The 24,220-nt window shown below is 38.0% G+C and overlaps 1 protein-coding gene across 3 annotated transcripts in view; it reads right to left on the bottom strand.

The window, feature by feature from the left end:
* CEP112 (centrosomal protein 112) overlaps positions 1-24,220 on the bottom strand; it is a 261,521-nt gene that overhangs the window by 170,180 nt on the left and 67,121 nt on the right. For all 3 annotated transcript variants that reach the window (XM_084864076.1, XM_084864074.1, XM_084864075.1), the window contains exons 17-18: positions 21,765-21,844; positions 2,054-2,189 (exon numbers count right to left, since the gene is read on the bottom strand). In XM_084864076.1, coding sequence (XP_084720202.1) covers positions 2,054-2,189; positions 21,765-21,844 — 216 coding nt within the window. The remainder of the gene's footprint in view (positions 1-2,053; positions 2,190-21,764; positions 21,845-24,220) is intronic.

Raw genomic sequence — 24,220 nt, forward strand, 5'->3', positions numbered from 1 at the left:
AAATGTTGTTTTTCTTGTCCTGCAGAATGTTTTCACAAGTCCTACTGTTGTTTGCTTGTTTTTTCTCCTTCCCCATGAATTCTATGATCCCTTAATATTGCATCATCAGCCCAAAGGTGCCCATCATAGTCTCAGTTTTTCTCAGAAAGTGGTTCTGCCAGCCTTAGCAGTTTCTAACACCTCATTCTTCGCCTTCTTTAATGTATACTTAAGACTTATTGAAGTTCGCTCCTTCAATATTTCTGTAATACTGCAGGTGTCAAGCCAATGAGAATTTCTGATGCAGCTCCACTGCATACTGGGACCAGATAAACTTTCTAGGGCCTGGGCTCTGACCACAGTGGGGAAGAGAGGCACATCACGTTGCCAGAACTGAAGTCACCCTTCAGGACAAATTCTCAGCAGGAATCCCACTTTTGTCCCAGGCAGTGAATGAAGAATCAAAGAGAATGGGATCTCACACACTTCTCTCAGGACCCAAATTCACAGGACTCGATATGGAGGGAAATCTGAATCAAGACAATAACAACAAGAAAACCCACTCCCGAGCTAGTAAACCCCAAAGAGTTCAGTCATAACCTTCCACAGGAAGTTTCTGTGACCCAGTCAGTGTGTGCCTCCAGCTAAAAATTAAATCACAAACAAGTACTGCTTGGCCCGGCTGGTGTGGGTCAGTGGTTGAGCTTCGACCCAGGAATCAGAAGGTCACAGTTCAATTCCCAGTCAGGGCACATGCCCAGGTTGCAGACTCAATCTCCAGTGCAGGATGTGCAGGAGGTAACTGATCAATGATTCTCTCTCATCATTGATGTTTTCATCTTTCCCTTTCCCTCCTCCCTCTGAAGTAAATAAAAACATACCTTAAAAAAAAAAAACAAAAAAAAAACCTTGAAATTAACTAAACACCCTTGACTCAAGGAGATGATAAAGTATGGTATATTCATATGATAAAATATATTTAGTGTTAAAGGGTCTGTACTAAATCAACATAGATAGGGCACAACTGTATAAAATTAAACATAAAAGAGTAAACAAAACTAATATATAAAACCTGTAGTACTTATCTAAGTTTTAAAAAATATAAGTATAAAAATGCATAGAACATACATCAATATGATTTATGCCCATAAAAATTAGGCTGAAATATTACACATTAAATTAGTTATAGTGGTTTTTCTCTGAGGTGGAGAGAGTAATGTGATTAGACATGAACAACAAAGCAAACTGAAACGTCATCTGAAATGATTTAGTTTAAATAAACAGTGTCAACAATTGTTGATTCTTCATGATTGTGCACCTTGGTATTTGTTCCCTTTATTCTTTTTCAATTTTTTATTTTCTCTTAAAACTAAAAAACGTGCCACTAACTTGTACAAGAATTGAAGACAGCCTCTGTCTACCTGAACTGCCAGTTGAAAATAATCTGCCGTAACTGATCAATAAAACACTATTCATGGAATATGAACAAACACACACGGTCAACTTGGATCCCTGCTCTACAAAGCCCAATTTCACCTGATCCAGCTTCCAAACTGAGATACATTCTTGCCATTGCCACATGTGTAGATGCAACTTTAAAATGGTTATTCTGGCATGAAGTTAAGGTTGAATCAAGGAATCCTGAAGGAGGAAAGAGGACCCATCTCCTTGTCTGCACAGCTCTAGGTGCTCTCCACTGTCTCCGCCACTTACCCCCAACAGGGAGCTGCTGATCACAGCGCCCCCAGTGGTCCGGGAGGAGCAAGGCACAGCCCCTTTCCCTGCCCGTGCCCTGTGGGGAGCAGGTCAAGCCGCTGACTGACCCTTCTCCAAAGGGCTCTGGATTTTGGCCACTGGGGGCCACCTCTTCCTTTGAGGCTCTTGGGGAAGTGGGTGTCCTCTGCCACTGCTGAGGTCCCTTTATCATTCTGGTTCCTGACCCAATTGCACAGCTAATTTTGGTCGAGGTTTTTTTTTTTTTTTTTTAAATAATATGCTTCTGTCATATTTAAGATCAGAATGTGCGTTGCTGATAGAGTGACTTTCAAAAAGGACAGTATGGTGGCCTCCTCACCTGGGCTTTCATGTCAGCATACACTTGCTCCGAGTTCAGTTCCACCTGCCGCTTAAACTCCTCCAGGGCAGCGTCCGCCTGCTGGGCCTGCAACCTCTGAACCTCAGTCACACGAGCCAGCTGCTCCTCTTTCTCCCTGGAAAAGTTCAGAGAAGCTTCAGAGTCAAAATATGAAAGAGCCAGGCTTGAAAGAACACTATTTAACCTTCTCTAAAACAAAATTCAGATTTCATTTTCTTCATCCAAATTCTATAAAACTTCTCTTTGAAAAGTTGACAATAACATCACTTGTCTCAGGGAAAAAAGGATATAGACACATAATATGTGTTCTGATCAAAGCACAACGACTTTCAAAGATTTCCCTAAAAACAAAACTGATTGAAACCATGCATTTCCACGTCAGACCGGGCCCTCTGATGACCACTGGGAACTTGGATTTGGTCTGGTGCAATTTTACCTTTCTTATATTAGCCCACACAAGAAGAAGGAAGCCTTGAGCTTTATGCAGGGTATCCCTGAGATACATGCTTCTTTTGTTTGAATACTCAAATGTTTGAATATTAAAAGAGAATAGGAGAAAAGCATAAAGTGTATAAATCACTTTGGGTACCTCAGCCTACGCCTAGGTTGGCAAATGTGATGGACAGTTGTTACAAATGTTGGGTGGACATTTGTTCTGATGTTATTGACCCAAACAACTGCGAGTGGGTGTTTAGAACACTCTGTCGGAAGGATTCTGAGCCCAGGCACAGAGGAAAAGGCTGCTGTGGGTGATGCATACATGACAGCCCACTGCAGGAGGTTGGGTTGCAATAGCTGCTTCTCTGCCACACTACAGAGAGCAGTCCCATTACTCTGACATTCTGGGAGCTCTCCTGAAAGCACTGGGAAGACCATTTTACGACTGGGATTACCATTTTTCAAAGGTCTACTTTTGCTTGCTCAGTCTGTCTATAAATGGAAAAGAAAGCATATTGAACAATATTTTATGAAAATGCATGACTTACAGCTGAAATATCAGCTTTGTTCTATGAATACTGAAAGTCCGTTATATTACACCTTTTTGTCCAATAATTCACAAGAACTATTTAAACACTTTCAATTTAATAGGACCAATATTTTCTATATGTCGTCTTATTCTTACCTACTAAGTTTAATTCATTTACTTTATAACTAACTTATGGCCACATAAGTCAAAGTCATAAGCTGTAATTATAATCAGGTACCTATTATAGACCATAGTAAAAAATATATATTTTAAAAATATTGTTGAAACAAAACCTTGTACCATAAAGCATGTTGCTTTTAATTAATAACTTCTATCCTGATTTATAAATAGAAAATATTATCTTATATTAAATAGCAAGTAGAAGGAAATAGGTGAAATCTCCCAACTAATTTTAGCCCCACTATACAGCCTGAAGCTAATTTAGTGGTAAAGCTAAAAAGCCTCATTCAATGTAAATCAATGCTCTTGTCCAGTAAAACTATGGCAAACACAGAGCTCTGCTATTATTTAGGAATTTCTGTTTTAATATAAATAAAATAGCTGTCTTAATTTAAACAGATTATATTCATTTTAATTTTAATGAGGGATCATTTTCATCTCTATCAAAGTCACAAAATGGAAAGACTTTCAGCATTTGAAAAAGAAAATCTGCTCCTTACTAACATAAGCACAGTATTCCTTTTTATGATTCCAAATGGTGTCCTGTAAGAAGCAAAAAAAAAAAATGACTTTGAAGATTAGTTTTTCAGTGGAACTTGTGGGGCCGAGTATAAATGCATCACTCAAATGCCTTAATGCTGGGCCTCCATGAAGATAAAAAGGTGGGAAGAAGATTTGCTTTTTAGTTCTGATTTATTTATAAAATCCAGTAAATTCTTCTCATCTGGATATATAAAGCACAAAGAAAAAAAGAAGCTGAATTCTTATATAACTACGAGCCAGCTCAGATTAAAGGATGCTCTGAAGCACATGATTATTCCAAAAAGGCAATAAAATGCAGGAGACTAATGGAGTACCATTTAGTATTTCTTGAGGTTTACAAGCTAACATTTATATGTGCAGGCCAACCTTAATTTGAAAATCCTCCCTTTGCACATTTGTGTACCAGCACTTTTGATAATGATGGCAGGGATCCAGCATGCATTTATAAGGCTTCACATTACAGTGTACTGCATTTGCTGCCAGCTTGGCATCTCCACTGGAAACTCCAAGAAAAACAAAACAAAATAAAAAACTTCAAACAAGTTTGAAAAGCAGCTAGAAGAGTCTCCATTCCCTTTCCAGCTAAGCTGGTAAACAAGACTTCCAAGCAGCTATATCATCTATGTTCATGGCTTCTATTGGGCCTTAAACTGGTTAGAGTGAGCTAGTAAAAAACACTAAGGTAGAACTATCACTTTAAAAGCACTAAAAATACTACCTTTCATATTGATGTATGTTGTATGCATTTTTATACTTCTGTTTCTATGTGATAAATGTCCTCTTCTTCACATGGTTGCTAAGACTAAGAGATCTCTGCTAATTTCTGTTTAAAAATGGTAACCACTATGGACATTTAAACATTTAAAATATTAAGAGTCAAAAAGGATTCCCAGCCAGCGTGGCTCAGTGGTTGAGCGGCAACCTATGAACCAGGAGATTGCGGTTCGATTCCCGGTCAGGTCACATGCTCAAGTTGCAAGCTCGATCCCCAGTGTGGGGCGTGCAGGAGGCAAGCCAATCAATGATTCTCTCTCATCATTGATGTTTCTATCTCTATCCCCCTCTCTCTTCCTCTCTGAAATCAATAAAAATATAATTCTTAAAAAGGGTCAGGCCCTAACTGGTTTGGCTCAGTGGATAGAAAGTCAGCCTGCAGACAGAAAGGTCCCAGGTTCAATTCCAGTCAAGGGCATGTACCTTGGTTGCGGACACATCCCTAGTAAGAGGTGTGCAGAAGGCAGCTGATCAATGTTTCTCTCTCATCGATGTTTCTAACTCTCTATCCCTCTCCTTTTCTCTGTAAAAAATCAATATATATCTGGAGATTCTTTCTTTAAAAAAAAAAAAAAAGTCAGAAAGGAATACCTGGTAAAATAGAAATTAGTATGGGTCTTAATATTGGAAAAATGACAATGCTCCTCAAATTGAATGCAAGGGACCCAGACTGGGTGAAACAATCTTTAAAAGAAGAACTTATTACAAAGCTAGAGTAATAAAAACAGTGTGCTACAGGCCTAAGGATAGACCTATAAACCAATAGAATAGGATTCAGATTCCAGGAGTGAATGCTATCATCGATCATCAGTAGCTTTTCAGCAAGGGTGCCAAGACAGCCCACTGGGGAAAGAATAATCCTTACAGCAAATAGTGCTAAGACAACTAGATATCCATGTGCAAAAGAATAAAGTTTGTATTAATTCTTACACAATGTACAAAAATAAACTCCAGATGGGCCCCAGACCTGTAAGAGCTAAAAATATAAAACTCTTAGAAAAAACCATGGGAGTAAATATTTGTTACCTTGAGCTACACTGTCTTCTTACATATAGCACCAAAAGCAGAAACAAGAAAATAAAATATAGATAAAGAGACTTGAGCAAATTAAAAAAATTCTTGTCCTGCTAAGGATATTATCAACAAGTGAAAAGAAAACCCATAAAATGTGAAAAAATATTTCAAATCATATTTCTGAAAAGAGACTTGTATCAAGAATAAAGTATTTTTACAAACTAATAATAAAAATATAAAAATTTAAAAATCGGTGAAGAATCTGAACAGACATTTCTCCACAGAAAATATACAATCAGCCAATAAGCACATGAAAGGACACTCAAGAAAATACAAATTAAAACCACAATGAGATACCATTATACAACTTAGCATGGCCATAATCAAAAGACAGATAATAACAAATATTGTTCATTTTGCTTCCATCAGGGTAATAAAAACCCAAACAAGAGTGAGATATCATCTCAAACCTATTAGAATGGCTGTCATAAAAAAGACAAGATAACAAGTGTTGGTGAAGATGTGAAGAAAAGGGAATCCCTGTGCACTGTTGGTGAGAATGTAAATTGATACAGTCACTATGTAAAACAGTATGAAGGTCCCTCAAAGAATTAAAAATAGAATTATGGTATGTTCCAATAATTCTTCTTCCGGATATATATCTGAAGATAATGAAATCACTATCTTGAAAAGATATCTGCACCCCCATATTCACTGCAGCATTATTTACAATAGTGAAACATTAAAACAACTTAAGTGTTCATCAACAAATGATTAAGAAACACACACACACACACACACACACACACACACACACACTGGAATATTATTCAGCAATAAAAAAGGAATACTACCAGTTACAACAACATGGACAGACCTTATTTTACTTATACTAAGTAAAATAACTCTGACAGCGAAAGACAAATACTGTATGATCTCACTTATTTATGGAATCTAAAAACCCAAACTCAGAAACAGAAAACAGATTGGTGGCTGCAAGGAGGCCCATAAATCCTTTGAAGTCCACTGGGTTTGAATCATGATTCAGAAGATCCTGGCATCACCCTCCCTCCTTGTCACTTAGCATGTTCTAGTTGCCGAGACAGGGTCCTGGCAGCAGCGCGTGAGATTCACTTGGGCAGATACTGCAAAAAACTGGGAAGTATGAAGAAATGCTTCTTATTTGGGGGAAACTACAACCTGGTCGAAACAAAAGATAAAAATGCAAGGGAAAAAATCAAAGAGTAATGTAATATTCTATATTTTGTGACAAATTCTAAGTGCTATCGGAATCAATAAATGGAAGGAGGCCATGAGAGTTCGAACAAGAAAACCAGACTCAGAAAACCAGGAGATTTGTCTGTAAAGTATAAATAAAGCAACACAGTTAATGTTTTAAACAGTTTAAAGTTTTCCATAATAATTTTGTGCTAAACTAACTTAGCCTAAAATATGGGTTTATGAATAAATTAGAAGAACTCTACCTCAGCAAATGGAAAAGCAATTGACATTTTTATACAATAAGAAAACCCTGAGAAAATTATCCTTAAAGATAAAACAGCTACCATGTATAGTGAAGAAACATTCCTTAAAAATCTTTAAACTTCAAAACAAACCTCAAATCTAATGTTTCCTTTCAGGTTTCCTACATTTAAGAAAGTACCAATCAAAAGTTCCATATATAAATTATACATCATATACACAAAGCTACATACATACCCCCCAAAACATCTTATTTTCTATCTTATTTAGCATATCAATAACTAATAAGGAAATACATGTTCATCCCATAAAATGGCAAAGCCTAAATATTTTGAAATGGGTGCAGGACCACTTGTTGTTACTAGGGAGAAAAGGCAGTGTGAAGTCATTCAGAGAGAATGATAAGTAAACAACCAAAGCCAGATCAAAGGAATAATGAAAAAAAGCTGAAACGTGAAGCTGAAATATTTATTTCCTTCAAAAGACCATTCGTGCCTTGTCCCTGGGCAGTTCAATATTTCAAAGTAGCCAGAAAATATTCTCACTTACATTCATATCTATGTACAGTAGATCAAGTTACTAGTAGGATAATTTTATTTACCAATTTTTATCAATGAGAGAAGTTTTTTGTTTATCATAAATGATTTCTAAGTTATGTTAAATATATTTTAAAGTCACAATAGATATTTTCCAGCACTTTTAGTGACTGACAGCTGCTACACACTGTAACACTTATAAGTATAACCATAATGTTTAAATGTCTATGCAAATAAAGTAGAGTGAACATTTACTGAGTGCTTACTATGCTCATTATAGTTTAAGCAGTTCATATATTATTTCACTTCATTTTTAAAACTATAAAAAGTTATTTATTTATTTTTACTAATGAAAAGAATGAAGCTTAGAAGAATTAAGTGACTTGCCCAAGTTTACACAGTAAATGGCAGAGGAAAAATTAAACCAGTCCAACTGACTTCAAAATCCAAAGCTTCTCTACATCATGCTATTTCTTTACATCTGTACCTATATGTGTAAAGTTCAATAGATCACTGTATGATGTTAATTAATTTGAATTTACAACTGGGTTCTTACCATAACATATTCTTACACAACATTAATATTTGCATACCAAACCACTTTTAAAACATTTGAAATTTTCAATGTTCATCAAGCAATTATTTAATGTCTTTTGTATGCCAGGATCTATGCTTGGGTCCAAAATAATCAAGGTGTTGTCCCTGCTTCCAATATGGGAAAGAAGACAGATTCTGTACTATTTTCAGTGTGATGAAGCTACACAATGATATGAATACAAATTAACTGCCATCTTTGTTGGGTTAATTTGCATAATCGCTCCTGATTGGCTGGTGGGTGTAGCAGAGGGATGGTCAATTTGAATGTTTCTCTTTTATTAGTGTAGAAATTGTATAGGCCACAGTTAATCTGTTTTTAAAAATAAACATAACCACTTAAATAAATTTTTAAAACACTTTCCAACTCCCACTCCCTAAGAAAAAGGACTGTACACTCTAAAGACATGGGCTCTCAGTGAGTGTTTCTCTCCAGAGGAGCCAGAATAGACATAGCTTTTCCACACTCTGGCTGCATTTCTCATAAGGTCTCTGCTTCTCACTGTACATTTTGCACTGTTCTCCTCTTGGCCTCAGCATAACTACTCAAAACTTCAGCTGCCCAGCCAACCTTCATCATAGTAACTTTCCATGTTTTCAGCTTCTGCACTGATTTAGTCCAGGTTTTCCAGTTCCAAATTCCTGAAATCAGGGAGGAGGGCAGTGCAGGATAGGACAGTGGTTGAGAACAAGGCTCTGGAGTCAAGCACACATTTCAAATTCACTCCCAGCTGTGTGACCTTCAGCTCTTTGTACAGTGAAATGAACATGCTGCCTCTGGATCAGGTGTCCACTGACCCAAGCAGATGGCAGAGGAGGAGAGGTGGCCCATGGAGAGAACTTGGCAAGTGGTTGTCAGATGCCCTGGACAGGGCATATTCTCCCACTTGGGAACTGAGCAATGAGCAATGACATTTATAGAATATAATAAATACCATCGATGAATCATTTGGATCAAGTCATTTTATTTTATTTTTTTAAATATATTTTTACTGATTTCAGAGAAGAAAGGAGGAGGGAGATTTATAAACATCAAAGATGAGAGAATCATTGCTCTGCTGCCTCATACATGCACCTGGGATTGAGCCTGCAACCAGGGCATGAGCCCTGACTGGAAATTGAACCATGACCTCCTGGTTCATAGGTTGACGCTCAACCCCAGAGCCACAGTGGCAGGTCTGGATCAAGTCAATTTAAAAAGGAGAAAAGGAAACCCACTGATTGACACAAAAGGTAGAAGTCGGCATTCTAACAAGAAGGGGGACCGAAAATAAGAATCAGAAGGCCTAGGTTAAATTGCTTCATTTCTTTGAACCCATTTCTCCCTTGAAAATGCAGGCAATAACAAACAACCATGTAAGATTCGTCTGAAGATAAAGAGAATATATATTGAAGTCATTTTGTTAATGATAAAACTTTTTTAAAAAGTATTGTTATATTTTCTTAGTTTATCAAATCCCCACTAGATTTACATTTATTTCACCACATTTCATTGCCAAAGTAAATTTTGATGGTAGTAAAACTCAAGAATCTAAATATATAAGCTACTTCTAAAAATTGGTTTTTCAAACTGAACTTCTGAAGAAAGCATCCAATGAACCTAAAATTTTTACTCTACAAATTCAACCTATTGTGTGAACGATGTCACAAACGTCTCCATCAATAGAGGTCTCGAGCATCATACTATTCTGACACTCATTTAAGAAGTGTTCTATGAGGACAGAGCTACAAAGAAAAACTCTTAAAGACTATAAATTTCTTTTTCAACTTGAAGCAAGGTCACCACATACTTCTGTCCTCTCCTCAAGCTTTCCATCGGGCTCTCAGAGGGAGGGTTATGTCAGCGTGCTTGCTGAGGCTAAGGAATGCTTACAATAAACTGGAAACTTTGACTGCCCTCCACCTAAAATGGTTTCAGATGCTCAAGTGGACTGCAGAAAAGAGAGCACATGGGTCCCCACCACCATCGGTACTTAAGAAAGCTGTTCTTAAGAAGAAAACTATAATTATAGTTCTTAGACACTTTCCAAAGTATAGGGATAACTTTTCTCAACATCATACAAATGCTTGTATCAATACAAAAACTGAATACTTTTTAACAAAACTCTAAAAAAAATTTTAAACAAAAAAATGTCAATTTTAGCAGTGCCTTTTAGTAATTTATCAATAATTTTCAACATCATATATAATGTACCAGTTGCAAGAAAAGTGAACTATTCTATTCCCATTAATTACTTAGAAAATTATTAAAATGAGACATTTTATATATGTAATAAATATACATTCACATCAGAGCCACAACCTGCAAAATAAATGCTGACATGTCAGGGGTGTGATAAAGCTTTTATGATGGACTGGAAATTTCTCTACTAAACAAGGTGAGTCTCCTTAGTGATAATTTCAAACACTACTACCACTCAGAACTACATGATTAGTCGCAACGGCGCAAGCTAAGGAACAATTAACTGCCTAAGTAAAGAACTTGAAATGTTTCTAATTATAATCACATAGCACCCCTTTAAAAAGCAAAAGCCAAATCAAAGAATCAGACATCAAAAGGCCATGAGGTCTTTCAATATAGACCATTTCCAGACCTGGTTTACTCCACATTAAACCTCCTTTGGGGTGTTTTCATTTTTCACTAAGAATAGAGATATATGGTTCAAATTACTGAAAGTTCCTTCAAAGTTCCTTGATATTTCTGTATTACACATTTAAAATGAATAAATTTTATATCAATAATAAAAAAACTAAAGGATTCAAATTTTTAAAAGTCAACAATTTTTAAATTTCTTTGTTAGATTTCAGGACACCAAAATTCAGTAATTATGATTTGGTGAGGTATAAAAGCATTCAGTGAGGAAATAAAAGCGTGTTTTTTAAGAATGGAAATGCTTAAACTTTGCTTATCTATTATTTATTATCCTCTTCCAGAAAATCAGATCTGCAGGCTTTACCTCTGACCTCATGCTTGGACATCAATATGTTAGCACATTCGTGTTTTTGAAACATTTTAATTCTTCAGGCAGGGAAAATTCTCTCTCCTCCACCAGCTCATTTTCTGTCCTCCCTTCAAAACCTAGCTTATTACAGAGAAATATTCAGGAAAGTAAGTCTTCCTCCAATGTCACGTTCATGATTTACTCAACTGTTACCCATTCATCAACCATAGCCCATTCTTAATGGGAAAGGTACATCCTCCTGTCTCACCTCTGGGGGAACTGCGACCCTCAATCTGGACCCCCAGGCTCTGTGCTTTACTGTTCCAGCTGGGCTCGTCTTCACGGGTTTCTTCACACACACCCTGCACTCTCCATCACTACACCTAATGTCCGCTCTCTTCCAACTCCCTAGATGACTTTACTGCGTATAGGAATAAATTTATCAGGTGCATAAGCCACTGTGTTCAGCATGTATCTTGGGGATACCATCAGAAGTAAATCTAGGGAAATCCAAGATGCCAGCCGACAGGACAGCAGTGAGGGAGAGAGTGTGAGTGCATGGACATGGGGTGTATATGTGTGTGTGTGTGTGTGTGTGTGTGTGTGTGTGTGTGTGTGTGTGTGTTAGGGATAGTTATATTCCACAGGATTTTGGGGGCTGGCAGACAATGCTCCCCTAGCTGGAAGCCTCTGCTACCGCTGCAATGTCTCCCAGGGCGGCTGGCTCTGCCACAGAGCCTGCGCCATCTTGAAGGGGAGAGTTGCTGAGACTGGGAGCCCACCCTCACCTCCACCCAAGGAGTCCTCAGATACCATCTGGGACCCTACAGCTACACCAGCCTCAGCTGTGAACCCATGAACACCAAGACTCCAGCCTCCCTGGCTGAGGGCTCCTAAAAAGTTTGTCAGGCTGAAACCAGTTTGGCTCAGCGGTAGAGGGTGGGCCTGTGGACTGAAAGGTCCCAGGTTTGACTCTGGTCAGGGGCATGTATGTTGGTTGTGGGCACATCCCCGGTAGGGGTTGTGCAAGAGGCAGCTGGTCAGTTGCCAACGTTTCTAGCTCTCTATCTCTCTCCCTTCCTCTCTGTAAAAAAAAATCAATAAAATATTTTTAAAAAAAAGTTTGTCGGGGGTGGGAGGAGACAAAATAGTGGCTGAATAGGTGGATGTCTCCTGTACCTTCTCATAGAGCAGATAGAAGAAACAGCTGAATTGAATAATACCCACCCATTCAAAGAAGAGCTAAAACCTATTCTCCTAAGACTATTCCAAAAAATTCAAGAGGAAGGAACACTTCCAAGCTCTTTCTATGAAGCCAGCATCACCCTAATACCAAAACCAAATAAAGATAACACAAAGAAAGAGATCTACAGGCCAATATTCCTGATGAACATACATGCTAAAATCCTCAACAAAATTCTAGTAAATTGGATCTAGCATTATATTAGAAAGATCATACACCATAATCAAGTGGGATTTATTCTGGGGATGCAAGGATGCAAATCAATAAATATGATACATCACATAAACTGAGAGACAAAAATCACATAATCATATCAATCAATGCAGAAAAAGCATTTGACAAAATCAACACCCTTTCTTTATAAAAACTCTCAGCAAAGTGTGAATAGAGGGATCATATCTCAACATAATAAAGACTTATATGACAAACCTACAGCCAACATCATATTCAATGGTAAAAACTAAAACCATTTCCCCTAAGAATAAGCCAGGGATCCCTACTTTCACCACTCCTATTTGACATAGTATCAGAAGTGCTAGTTGTAGTGATCAGAGAAGAAGAAATAAAAGGCATCCAAATTGGAAAAGAAGAAGTAAAACTGTCCTTATTCATACATGAAATGATACTGTACATAGAAAACCCCAAAGACTCCATCAAAAAACTACTAGACTTAATAAATATAATCGACAATGTATCAGGATACAAAATTAACACCCATAAATGTATGGCTTTTTTATACACCAATAATGAACTCACAGAAAGAGAGGGGGGGTGGGATCCCATTTACCATTGCACCAAAAAAATTAAGATACCTAGGAATAAAGTTAACTAAGGCGGTAAAAGACCTGTACATGGAAAACTACAGTGCCAGAAGCCAATTCTAGCATGTTAGCAGGGCTGAATCATCTGGAAATGACTGAGGGCATTTCCCCAAACCTGAAAAGGATGAATTGACTACTTGCTGCCAGACAGCTAAAGACATCTTAGTTTGCATGTTATTGCCTCCTCCTGGCCAAATTCCTGAATAGCCAGAGTTAATTCTCCCAATCTGACAATGGATTCTGTAGACTAAACTTTGGCCTTTGAAGTGTATATCTACTTTGCCTTAGGACAATTTGTGTTAATAAAAAGCAAGGGGTCCTGAGACAAGAGCTTAGTTCCTTTAGCTAAGTCTTCTCTGACTCCCCATAATGCCTTCCAAAATTATTTTTCCATCTCTGGTCTCTTATTTAATTTACACACAATGCATCTTCAGATTCCTGAACACTTCTAGATGCTGGATCAAGAATCCTGGCACTACGGGACATTGAAGAAAGACATAGATGAAGATATAGACTAATGGAGGAACATACTGTGTTCATGAATTGGCAGAACCAACATCATTAAAATGTCCATACTACCCAAAGCATTTATAGATTCAATGTAATCCCCATTAAAATACCAACAGCATACTTCAAAGATCTAGAACTCTCTAAAAATTCATTTGTAATAAAAAAATAAAAAATAAAAAGGACCAGAGCAATCCTGAGAAAGAAGAACAAAGTTGGAGGGATCACATTACCAGATATCAAGCTATATTATAAACCACTGTTCTCAAAACTTCCTGGTACTGGCACAAGAACAGACATATAGACCAATGGAACAGAACAGAGAACCCAGAAATAGACCCAAGCCATTATGTTCAATTAATATTTGATAAAGGAGGCAAAAGCATACAATGGAGTCAAAACAGTCTCTTCAATATATCAACAAAGGACAAGTGCTGGTGAGGATGTGGAGAAAAAGGAACCCTCTTGCACTGCTGATAGGAATGCAGACTGGTGTATCCACTGTGGAAGACAGTATGAAGATTCCTCAAAAATTTTAAATGGAACTCCCATTCGACTCAGTAATCCCACTTCTGGGAATATATCCCAAGAAACCAGAAACACCAATCAGAAAGGACATATGCACCCCTATGTTCATAGCAGCACAATTTACAATAACTAAGTACCCATCAGCAGATGAGTGGATTAAAAAACTGTGGTACATCTACACAATGGAATACTATGCTTCTATGAAAAAGAAGGAACTTTTACCATTTGCAACAGCATGGATGGACATGGACAGCATTATACTAAGCGAAATAAGCCAGTTGGAAACCTACATATCACATGATCTCACTCATGTGTGGGATATAATGAACAACATAAACTGATGAACAAAAATAGATCCAGATACTAAGAAACACTGAACAGACCATCCAACTTCAGAGAGAAGGCGGGGGGAAGAGGGGAGGCTTGAGGGAAGAGGGAAGAGATCAAGCAAAGAACTTGTATGCATGCATATCAGCATAACCAATGGACACAGACATTGTGGTGGTGGGGGCTTGTCCTGGGGGGTGGGAATGGTAGGGGGGGTTTCAATTGGGGAAAAAGGAAACATATGTAATACTTTAAACAATAAAAAAAGTAAATTTACCATTAAAATGAACACCAAATTGAGAGTTAGATTATACAAATTTATTGCTGGTGAAGCTTATAGTATTTTCTGAGTCTTAGGAATAGATACTCTGAAGAATTTTCTCACTGGACAATGTCAAGTATCTAAAGTTCCCCCTTCAACTACTCTGGATAGGTTCACTTTAACATACACCCTCCATTACAATGGTAGGGCATCTTCATTCCTCTTCTGGATAGCCTAGAACTTGAATGGCAATGACAAATAATAAAGTTTTAAAATAACTCAACTACAATATAATTTACTTATTTCTGGTTACATTTAATCCTACTTGGATATAATTAATCTAATTCTAGTAATATAATATCTAAAATGATTTCATACATGTCAAATAATTCCTCCTTGTTCCCAACTCTATTTGTTTGTTAGAAGTAATATTATAAGCAAATGTGAATATCTGACATATTTTGATGGTATAATACATTATAAGTTGTATCTGTTCTTAACTTTAGAAGTAACAATAATAGAAAATATATACTGAAAGTTTATAAACTCAAAAAATTAGTCTGTAAATTTATATTTCTCAGTTAAAACCAACACCACATATCTTTAATAAATATTATAAGTTACAGGCTACTTTTATACTGTAGTGAAACAAGTTTTGTAATTATTCTTAAAAAAAAAAAAAAAGACTTTTTCAAAGTACAAATCTGTTTTTCTAAACAGAATAAAATTTCTTATTTCTTATCAAGGTGACCCTGTAAGGTATTTTTATTCACTTACTAAGAATAGAATCTTTAGATTAACTACACGTTTGCAGGCTTCTCTCTAGATAGCTCCTTCATTCACATTTTTCCCCATTTTAAAGTACATGTCACTATTAATTTCTTGAGATATTTTCACCAACCTTACAAACAAAATGACCAAGTCACAGTTCCTCATTTTGGCTCTATACAAGACTAAATTTAGAATTTCAGCTGTACTTTAAAATCTCTACACAAGATTGACTTAACCTAGCTTTCCCTTCCTACCAAATTCAAAATTCAAGCCTCTGGGTAAATTGGAAGGTTATTTCTTTCACTGCAACCTCATCCACATCTGTAGTACTCGATGGTCCATAAAAAAAGAAACCTAATCAAAACGTAGTCCATGCCTTTGAATTATCGCAAGATTGCTTAGCATTCCATTTACGTCTTCTTTTAAGATTAGTTTCTAGCAAATAAAAGTACAAAAACGCTGTCATTATAACTTTGCAGTTTTATTATCTTTCCTCTAAGGCCTTCGTATTTGAAGATTAATCCCTGCTCTGACTGATATAAATGTTGATTTATAACAGCAAACAAGCAACCAAAGATAAATGAAGGAAATTTAAAAGAACCTTATGGGAAAGCTTTTTGCACTCATGTTTAAAAATATAACTTCTTTAAAAATACAACTTTAGGGGTAAATAATCTGCTTTCCACTGTAGCAGATTAAAATACTATATATATTGAGCAAGAAAAAAATTTTGCCAAAGCTTCTGGCAGTTTATTGGAAAAATAATACCACAAAACTATTATATGAATTTCTTTATTTTAAAGAGAACTATAGATAAAGACAGACAAAAGAAGAGGCGCTGCTAATTTTTGTATAAATACATAATTTTATACAATGACTTCAACAAATCAGATGGTAAACATTTACTGAGTATGACTACTGTTGAAAGTTGGCTTTAGAACAGGTCAAATCTATCTAATAATAGGATAATATGCAAATTAGTCGGGACACCATCATGTAACTACCAAACAGTAGGGACCTGAGGCTGCATGGCACCTGGCCTGGGCAGGGGACCTCAGGCTGTGCCCCCACCCATCAGGGCTTGACAGGGGACCTCAGGCCACACCCACACTCCTGCACCAGGCCAGTGGGGCTTGATGAAGACTTTAGGCTGCTCCCTCCACCTGGCGGGGCTTGACAGGGGACTTCAGGCCGTGTTCCAGGCCCCAGTGCTGGCCCAGGGAACCTGAGGCGGTGCCCCTCCACCCAGTGGGGCTTGATGGGTGTACCCTCAGGCTGCACCCCCTGCCCCAGCACCGGGCTGCAGAACCTGAGGCTGCACCTCCTGCCCAGGGGGGGCCTCCCCACCCGGTGTTGGGCCAGGGACCTGAAGCTGCACCCCCCGCCTGGAGTGGCTTGCCAGAAGTGGGGCCGGCCGGGCCTGGGTCTCCTGTGATTTCAAAGCGTGTGCAGGTGGGTGGGGATTTAATTCTGGTCTTGCGATGCACCCCAGATTCTGACAGGAGGAAGATTTTCATATACATTTTGCTAATTTTCTTTCATCTCTGATACTTCTATTATAGAGAAAGGGTAAATAGAAATATTAAAATATATCCTCTAATTAATTCCCTTTTATGTGCACAAATTTCATGCACCAGGCCATTAGTAATAGTCTAATTCAAGAACAGTATGAATTACTTAGAAAACATCAAGAACTTGTTTCTAAAAATTCTATGGGTAGCCCAGTCACCATGGCTCAGTGGTACTATGAACAAGGAGGTCATAGTTCAATTCCCAATCAGAGCATATGCCTGGGTTGTAGGCTCAATCACCAGTGTGGGGCGTGCAGAAGAGAGTCAATTAATGATTTTCTCTCATCAATGTTTCTATTCCTCCCTTCCTCTTTGAAATCAATAAAAATATATTTTAAAAATTCCATGTGCAAGTGAAACTGCACTTATTGAAGCAAAGATATATGAAAATATGATTGCACATTTTCAAACAATAAAAAGAGCTGTCAATAACAGAAATCTTTATTGGAGGGAGCAATATAAAAAAGAAAACCAGAATATGTTAAAAAGAAGCCCTTAATAAATTTTCTCAACTAGTTTATAATCATCCATTCACCAATCAGCAGGTTCACAGATCAGATCACTTATGTATCAGATCCCTCTACGTAAATAAAGTTAATGTAATGATTGTGTTCTCAAAACTAGAGGTTCAAAACTACACCTGGGTGAAGTAAAAGTGAGGAAAGGCCTCCAGGAACTTCTTCTCTTTAGTCCCAAACCAACTTGAATCACTATTCACTTCAATTGGCTCTTCGATAATGCCACTAAATAATCTAAAGGTCTAGCCTTTCCCCATATGTGTCATACTTGGCACAACATAAACACTGGATGCAGATATATATTGTAGTTAACAGAAATGTGTATGTGTGGTTACAAAAGAAACATAGTAAGAATGTCCATAGCGATACTATCTCTATATATAAAAGCCTAAGTCAGTGTTTCCCAAACTTTTGACATATGTGTACCCCTTCTATAATTTTCATAAAGCTGAGTACCCCTCGTACTCATAAGAACGTATTGTAGAATTAGGCGCAGCTAAGCACAGTGCAGTGCATATCCCCACCAAACTCCAGTGCAATGTGTACCCCCACCAAACTCTTCCCGTACCCCTGGAGGTACGCATACCACACTTTGGGAAACACTGGCCTAAGTGACTGTTCAATTGTTTGACCATTTGACCAGTAGCTATGACACACACTGACTACCAGGGGGAAGACGTTCAACAGGCATAGAAACATGAAACAGACTGATGGATCTCAGAGGTAAAGGGGAAGGGGGGAGGGCAGGAAGAGATTAGCCAAAGATTTTATATGCATACTAGAGGCCTGGTGCATGGATTCGTGCACCGCTGGGGTTCCTCAGCCTGGCCTGCAGGAATCGGGCTGAAACTGACATCCGACATCCCCCAAGAGGTCCTGGATTGCGAGAGGGCGCAGGCCATGTGAGGGACCCCACTGGTGCATGAATCTGTGCACCAGGCCTCTAGTTAATAACTCAAAACTAGAAACTGCCCAAATGGATAGTGCCAACAGAATGAATACACTGTGATATGTTCACTTTAAAATACTATTCAATGAGTGAGAATAAACTACAATGTTATGTAACAATATATCTCACAAACCTAAATGCTGAACAAAAGATGCTCATTTCTCTCTTTGCCCCATCCAGAGAACTGGATCCTGATTTGCATAATGAGGGTAAAGAAAGAGGCTGTGAGAAAGGCAGGAAGGATTCTCAGGAGGGTGCTGCAGGGACACGGATCCTACTAACTGCACCATGGGCTCCATCAAGAAGCCCACCCACAAACTGCTGGGAATGCCCTACCCACAGATCCCCCAATGGGCCACAGCCACCCCAGCACTCTGCATTTTGCCCACATACACCCCCAAGCTGTTGCAGGCGCCCTGTGTACGCTCCCAATGGTGGCAGCCAGAGTGAGCTCTAGCAGATGGCCAGGGAGAACCCACAGAAAGTTGGCCCAAATCTGAGGGCCAGAGAGAAACCACAAACTTGAGCTTTAGCACCACTTTTGTAATAAATAAATAAAATAGAGGCTGTCACCACTTGACCTGATACATTGCAGGATCAAGAAACGGAATATGAGCAAAGAATTCTGCCAAAAGAGGAGGAAGAAGCTTGGAGAAAGTGTAACCTAGAAGATCTGAGAACACCTCAGAATAACTAGCAGGGCTGAAGGAAAGTATTTCTCTCTTAAATGCAGTTATTAAAGATCCGTAGAAGGTAAATGTTGTTTTAAAGATGAGGATAGAAACTCATAACTTCAAGGAACATGGAAAATCAATATTACATGGCGCCACCAAAGGATTACAATAATCTAGTAACTGTTCTCTGATATCCTCCATTATACATACAATATGCATAGAATTGAATGAAAGAATGATTAAATGAATGAATACCACTGCATTCTAAAACTGATATTCTTCACTTTGTGTGTGTGTGTGTGTGTGTGTGTGTAGGTAAATTTCTATATAATATAGCTATTTTTTAGAAAAGTGGAATTATTTCTGGACTAACTGGGTCTAACTCTATTCTTGTATTCAAAAGCAGTAGCAGCCCCCAAGCCCCACCCCAAGAATATTTTCTTTTGGGAAAATAGCCAGCTTGTGCTGTTTACTTTGAATTTCAGACCACACAATAACTCACTCTGCTTTCGGACCAGATTACATCTGCTCTCCAGGTGCTGTGTTGTGAGGATCATACACATTCAGTCAAAATGAAGACATCACTAACATAGGGAACAGGAGAAACAGATCTACAGGGAAATTTTATTAAAAATCTAAAATAGCTTTTTTAACTCCAAGTAAATTTGGTATTTTGGCAAAGACCTTTAAAGCCATAAAGAGTGTTATTTAGCTCAGTAAATGATTATATTACATATGGAAAACTATGGAGATTTCAAGGCCCTTTCATAATCTATTAGAGAACATTAAAAGGTACCACATTGTTTTATACAAACTCCCAATATCCCACTGAAAAAAAGCTTTCTGAATTCCAATTGTACTTACTGAAAACAACTTAATCTGTTCTATTAACAACTCAGCCAACCTAGTACTCTAAATATTTCAAATGCCTAATCTAGACTATAACATTTTTAGGAGCAGTCCATGTCTTGAGATACATCTTCTAAGCCTTCTATTTCTTTTAGTATGCTACTACAACATATAGACATTGTCAGTACTAAACAAATACATATTTGTTCATTCATTTACTGTTATTAAAAGTTCTTAATCAACATTTTAAAGAGGAAAAAATAAATTAATGAGGAATAAAGGAAGGCCATCCCATTTATAAAGAAAGAAATAATGCCCTTGTTTTGTCATTATTCAAGGTTGGTGGTTGACTTAATGTTTAATGAATATTATGGTTCTCTTCTGATTTTATCTAATTCATACATGGTGATGTGAACAAATAAGCAATGCATCCTTGTGTCGATAAAAACTGATAGCCTATGATGCCATGATATACAAATTATTTTAAATGTTCTATTAGCAACTCATCCAATACATTTTAACAAAAAGTGAGGGGGAAAGAATGGCTATGCAATCTTCCCAGAAAGACTCTGATGCTAAGTTTGTTTGATCTTGGGTGTTCTTTTTGGCCTTTCTGTGTGTGATTCCTGTTTGTAGGTTATTGGAAGCAAGAAAGATAGAATTAGCTGGTTCTCTGGGAGTTAGCTAGATACACTGAACTCAACTCAGTTTCCCTTCTTAAATCACTTTCTTGGATCAAGTACCCTGTGAACCTGTCTCCCATTCAAGTTCTTATCACTCTGTAGTATAACTGCCAAAGGTCTTAAATATCTTCCCAAGCTCCTTTGGGAAGGGTTACACATTGCTGAGACTTTGTGGGAACGCAATACTTACTGAGTGAATCAATGTTTTTCACCTAAAAACTGCAAGATAAAGCCTAGTGGTCAGCCAGGCCTGATCAACTTGTGAACCAATGGAGAAGACAAGTAAGACAGAAGGTTTTAATGTGCATGTTTACCTTTTACTGAACAGATATCATGAGACAGAGCCTTTCCTGAACAATGCCTGCATAGTTCATCTTCAGATATGACTGGGAGACTGCATTACCCCATTTCTCCAAAATCTACAGAGGAATTTCCACATGTTCTAAGACCTAAGTCATACTATTTTTAAAAAATCTGTTTTCATTTAAGAAGAAAGCATATAAAACTACTACATTCTATTTTCTTACATCCCTATCACGAAAAACAGCTGATTTTTCCTTTTTTTTTTTTTTAAAGTTACTGGCTAGCAATAAAATTCTGAAAATAGAGATTCACGATGGAAATTGACTCAAACTAAAGCACAGCAAAGCTATTATAAAAATATGGTGCTTAGGTGCTAGTTATTTAATTTGGCTCACAATTTAGACTAAAAGTACTTTTTAAAAACATATTTGTATTGATTTCATAGAGGAAGGAAGAGGGAGAGAGACACAGAAACGTCAATGATGAAAGATTAAGCCAACAACTGGGGATTGAGTTTGGCAACCAAGGCATATGCCCTTAACCAGAATCGAACTGGGACCCTTCCGTCCATAGGCCAATGCTCTCTCTACTGAGCCAAACCAGGTAGGGCTAAGAGTATTTTTTAAATTAAATATATTACAATTTTACTCACTTCAAGGCTTCCTCAAATTTATGGATTTTCTTTTGAGTATCTTCTTTTTCTTTATCAAGTTCACTCTGCAAGTCGTGAATCTGCCATGACAAGACGTGGCACATGTATCAGAAGACAAGGAAAGTGTGCTCAAATGAGAAATACAAACAATGACCCAGCAATCTTAAGTCCTTTTTTAACATGAAGTTAGATTTAGCTATTTCAAAATAGAAATTGGACTGACCATTATCATTCAGCATAAAATTATTTTAATACTATATTTCCAACACCATTTTTCTGATCAAAGTTAGTATTTTGAATTTACCTGCATGTGGATTTCCTGTGAAATAAACTGGCATGAAAAACACTCCAAAAGGGAGGAATAACTTGAATTTTTTAAACAGTTACGTATTAGCCAAAGGAAATAAATCTCATAAGCTTCAGGAGAATGCAAGTAAGAATGTGTCTGTACTCCCAAACCCACGCAGGTGGTGATGAAGCAGTCTTTACAGGTGATGAGGAAACAGCCTTTGCGGCCGGGAATGATTCCTATAACCATTTACTGAGTTTGGGAGAAAGTCCCCACCATGAGTATCTGTTTCCTAAATGTGGCATCCTTTGAGGAGGTGGGTTGGCAGCATGAGTAATAATAACAAATGAAATTTTTGCTTCAGAGAAAATTCTTCATATGCAGATGCAGATAGGCATACCCAATGTGGACGTAAATGGGTCTAAAAATAGGAGAAGGAATCTCTGGTACAGCTGGAGGGGGAGCAGGAGGAGTAAAGAGCGGCCATGGTTTCACATATACATAGCCATAGAGGGTATAGAGCAGCTGGTAGGAAAGAAAACTCAAGTCACTTAGTGGGGTGCAGATGCCAGCCAGCTACACATCTGCTACCAGCCCAGGTGAGGCTGAACGTGCAACTGCTGGGTAAGGGGATAGGAGAGGGATGAGAAGAACAAAGCCAACCACACACACACACACACACACACACACACACACACACAGACACACACACACACACACACACAAAACACACAACACACCTTCCCAAACTGAATCAGTGCTAGCCAAAAGTCCCTGTAGTTGGCTATTTATAATAGTTTGGATAGAGATCTGGTGAACTCAAAAACCCTATATTCTTTGACCCATTTTGGCTTTTCTCCTACTCATTTTGAAGAGTGTATCATCTGTTAAGATTTGGTGTTTGACAACCACAGGGGGCTTCTATTATGTCTCCCAGTGTGGTCTCCTCCTCAGAGCTGTGGTTAAAATCCACTTCCCAGGAAATCCCCAGGAGGGTTTGGGGGTTTCCACTGAGGAAGAGTTTTTCTTCACATCGCAGCCTACTTCCCCCTGTCCTCCGAACAATCCATTATGTACATGGGCAACTAACAAGGATCCGCTATCAGAGTCTCTGATGAGTCACTGTTGTTTTATACGCTGGGACTGTGCCTCCAATGTGCTGGGCTAGGAGGGGTTTCCCCTGCATTGGCTGTTCGATTGTTTTCTGGGACTCAGAACTCTGTATAAAAGCATAATTGAGACTTACTCCTTTAAGTGAAAACTTCAAAAAATTAATCACTTTTGAGAAAACGCAATCTAAAATTATAAGGTGATTATGAGTACAAGCTCCAAGTCAGATTGCACAGGTTTGTCCCCACACCTCCGCAAGTTACTCAACACACTGTGCCTCAGCTGCCTTGTCCGAGAAATGGGGGCAACAGGGAGTATACTGAAATTGTGATGAGTTCATGTTACTCTATGTAAAGCTCTTAGAACAACATTGAGAACATAAATGTAGAGAAAATACTCAAATGTTAAAAATTATCTCCTTCTTAGATTAAATACTCCATACACCAACATTTTCTTGAAAACTCAAGGTCATTAAGAATACCGAAAATCACAGTATGCCCCAATCCAGTGATTCCTTTAGGTGGACTGTCTGCCCTTTCAGAAAATGGCCCCTGGATTGCTAAGAATTCTGAATGCTTGCAAGTGCTTTTTATCATTCACAATTCACTCTTAACCTCTGGCAGTGTTCAGTGGCCACTTCCTGATGCGTGGCCAGGGCCCTAACTCCAGCACCTTGATCTAATCTATGCTTCTATTAGAACTGCTTCTATGGCAGGAACGGACCTATCTGAATGGAAGGAGAGCCTTCCCTCTGAGTCATACATACATGTGTCAAAGCACAGGCTTCTGAGCTGGGGTTCCTTAAGGCTAGAAGCTGTTTCTCATTTATTTTATATCCCCAGCACTCAGCACAACCAATACCTGGTTCTCACTAGAACAGCCAATAAATGTTGTTCTGGGTTTGTTTGTTTGTTTGTTTGTTTGTTCTTAATTGAATATATTCACATCATATACCTAAGGGCCATTTGGGGATAAATTTCTAGCCTTTATTCATGTCTCAGATAGTTGAGGGTAATAGAGATAATGCTGTCCTTTTTAATGTACTAATAGCAGTGAA

Source organism: Pipistrellus hanaki (assembly GCF_964339955.1).
Source record: "Pipistrellus hanaki genome assembly, chromosome: 16".
NCBI classification, from domain to species: Eukaryota; Metazoa; Chordata; class Mammalia; order Chiroptera; family Vespertilionidae; genus Pipistrellus; species Pipistrellus hanaki.